Genomic DNA, 2970 nt, shown 5'->3' on the forward strand with positions numbered 1-2970 from the left:
TTGGCGAGCAAGGGACCGGAGTTGCTCTTTTTCCGGGGTAGTGGGACACCGCTTTGTCTACATGGCAGCCGAAAACGTCGGTTATTTTGAAGAGTCACCTTTGGACCGTGGATCTCTCGAGTAGAGTCGTTTTTTTGACTGACGAAGCATGACATTAATGCTGGTTTTTATTATTATTATTATTTTTTTTTTTCCTTTTCTATTAAGAATTGGATTTTCCTCTTCTAAATATGATTTGTCTAGCTTTCATTGTCCATGTTGAATTAGGAGTGTATCTTTGTCGCATTGTTTTGTAGTGCTACATAATCCGATTGGTTGACTGATTAAAGGCGTAATTAATCATCTGAACTCCTGAGCGTAGAATTTCTCGAATTATTTTACCAACAAACTCATATTATCCAACCATCTTCTCCAACATTGGTTGCATGGTAACGTAACACTAGGTGGCACTGCTTGGTTGGGCATGTTTTGGTTAGTCTATCTTACCATTGATCATGTCTCAGCTTGAGTAAGTCTTCGAAGGCCCATTGTTATTTGCATAAGCTTCTTAGACCTTAGTAGAATTTAACCACCAATAAGTTTTTGCTCCAAGTTATTGTTAATGTTTGCTAACCAACTCTATTTTTGTTTATTTTTTCAGTTTGAATATTTTAACTTATTAGATATGTTAAACAAATAACTAAAAACACACAATGTTGTTCAAAATACAATATTGTTTATAAAATAATGTTCACATATTCTTTTTATTCGAATATTTTGATAAAACTTGTGCTAAACTTTTGTAGGAGCATGAGTTACCTGATTATTTAAAAAATTAAGAAGCAAAAAAAGAAACAAACAAACAAAAAAGAAGAAGAAAGAGACAAATTCAATTAACTAACTATGCAGTCACCTTTAACAAAAGAGAAGAGAAGCCACACAACCACCACAATAGGCCAAGGCGGCCACTCCAATAAGATTGAAGTGATTTCAGGGCTACACTAACTAAGATAAAGGTGGTTACACAATCAACCATCTCCTTCATTGAGGGTGGCTACACGATCTCTCTCGCTCTCTCATATTTATGTCACGTCAAAATACAATTTTCAAAAAAGAAAAAGTTACGAAAATGCATTAACAAACATAGATAATGTGTGTTTTAACAGTATTTAGTGCTAAAAAAGTGTTATTCTTTACATTCACTTCATATTGGCGGACAACATTATATGAACTAATATAAAATATGTGTTTTAATAGCATTTTATCTTATTTCTATGCAACAATTTTTGTAAAATACTATTAGTAAAATACAAACCACTAATAGCAAAATACAACAATATTTGTTATTTAATTCAATCTATGTGTGTTTTAAAAGATGATCTATCATGCTTTTATGTTACCATATAATACACACTTCAACGAGATTAATCGGCAATAATCACATCGACAATTGCCCATTCGATAATAGCCTAAAGGTGGGAACATACCCACCCCTTAAGTGAGTAAGAAGGATCATTTCCATTTCAAATGAAATGGTAAAAAGTCATCTATTATTTCATAGGAGTAAAATTATCTTTAAAAAAAAATGACAATTTTAACTCTCAATTTTATTTGAAATTGAGAGGATCCGATTCCTCAACTAAGATGTGGCATTTGCTAAGCCAAATTCTTTTTTCTACTCAAAAAGTCACCATTTTCTTCACAAAAAAAATAAAATTCATTTCACTTTTATGCCATATAAATCTATTAATTTTTTATTTTTCCTCTAAAAATATTTGTCAAACAGGCCTTATGTCTGCCTAAAGCCCACACAACAATTCCCGTGGACCTCGTAGCACGGCGTTGATATCATCGTAGCCACGCGATTTCTTTAAATGACAATGAAACAACGAGACCCGTGAGATTCGCCGAGACCTCTGGGCCGAGCGATTGACTTGGGTCGGAGAGAGAACCACAAGCCATGTCATCGTTCTCCGGGTCGACCCGACCGTTCGACGACGACGGTTACGTCGGCTACGATCCTCGCCTCCCGTCTCAGCGATTCGGCTCCTTCTCGAATTTCGAAGCTAAGTCAGTGAAGGACTCGGCCGCCGGCGACTCGTCCCCGATCTTCTCCTCCAGCCAGTCGTACAGCGCCGGAAACGATGTATTCTCCTCGCAGCCGGTTCCCGATACCCCTTCGCCCCCGTCTGTCTACTCCGCCACCGGAGGATTCTCGGAATTCTCGCCGGGGCCGAACGGCGAGGGCTTCGATGGAGGTTTTGACTCGTCGGACGGCTCGATCCTGCTTCCGCCGGAGGAGATGGAGCCGGAGGAGGGCTTTGCTCTGAGAGAGTGGCGTAGGTGACTCGACCATACCATTTCTCTATAATCATTAGGTTTTTATGACATAGAATTTGAATCTGATTTTTTTTGTTTTGTTTGGTTTAAATTTATTAGCTCAATTTTCACTTTAATTTTCCAAGTTCAATCAAAAAGCTAGACACAGAGATATGCGGCGATGTAGTTGGTTGGGTTGTGATGAGTAATCGGTGAAATTTGTGGATGAATTCGCAGACTGAACGCGATTCGATTGGAAGAGAAGGAGAAGCAAGAGAAAGAGATGTTGAAGGAGATAATCGAGGAAGCGGAGGAGTACAAAATTGAGTTCTATAGGAAACGCAAGGTTACTATTGAGAACGATAAAGCTGCTAACAGGGAGAAGGAGAAGGTGAGTGGCCAGAATCCAATTCTTAAAATCCGAACTATTATTTTTTTGATTTAAATTATTAAATTTATGAAAAAATTATACTTTTACCCAGAAAGTTTAAGACGATTTTTAATTTGACCTCTAATATTTTAATTTTTGTAATATACTCCCAAAACTTGCAAATGTTTTTTAATTTGACTAATGTTATTCTAAAATTTTCATATTGTCTCAATTTTATTTATTTATTTATTTTTTTAAAATAATTTAGGGTACAAAAATGACCGGATGGTCAAAGGAGTGAT

At 36.6% G+C, this 2970-nt stretch overlaps 1 protein-coding gene across 1 annotated transcript in view; it reads left to right on the top strand.

The window, feature by feature from the left end:
• Positions 1–1853: 1853 nt before the first annotated feature.
• Positions 1854–2970, top strand: part of LOC132192358 (clathrin light chain 3-like) — a gene marked incomplete in the record, with an annotated part of 1517 nt that continues 400 nt past the window's right edge. The window contains 2 exon segments of the mRNA XM_059607672.1: positions 1854–2322; positions 2536–2689. Of these exon segments, the coding sequence (XP_059463655.1) occupies positions 1940–2322; positions 2536–2689 (537 nt within the window).

Source organism: Corylus avellana, chromosome ca9 (genome assembly GCF_901000735.1).
Source record: "Corylus avellana chromosome ca9, CavTom2PMs-1.0".
NCBI classification, from domain to species: Eukaryota; Viridiplantae; Streptophyta; class Magnoliopsida; order Fagales; family Betulaceae; genus Corylus; species Corylus avellana.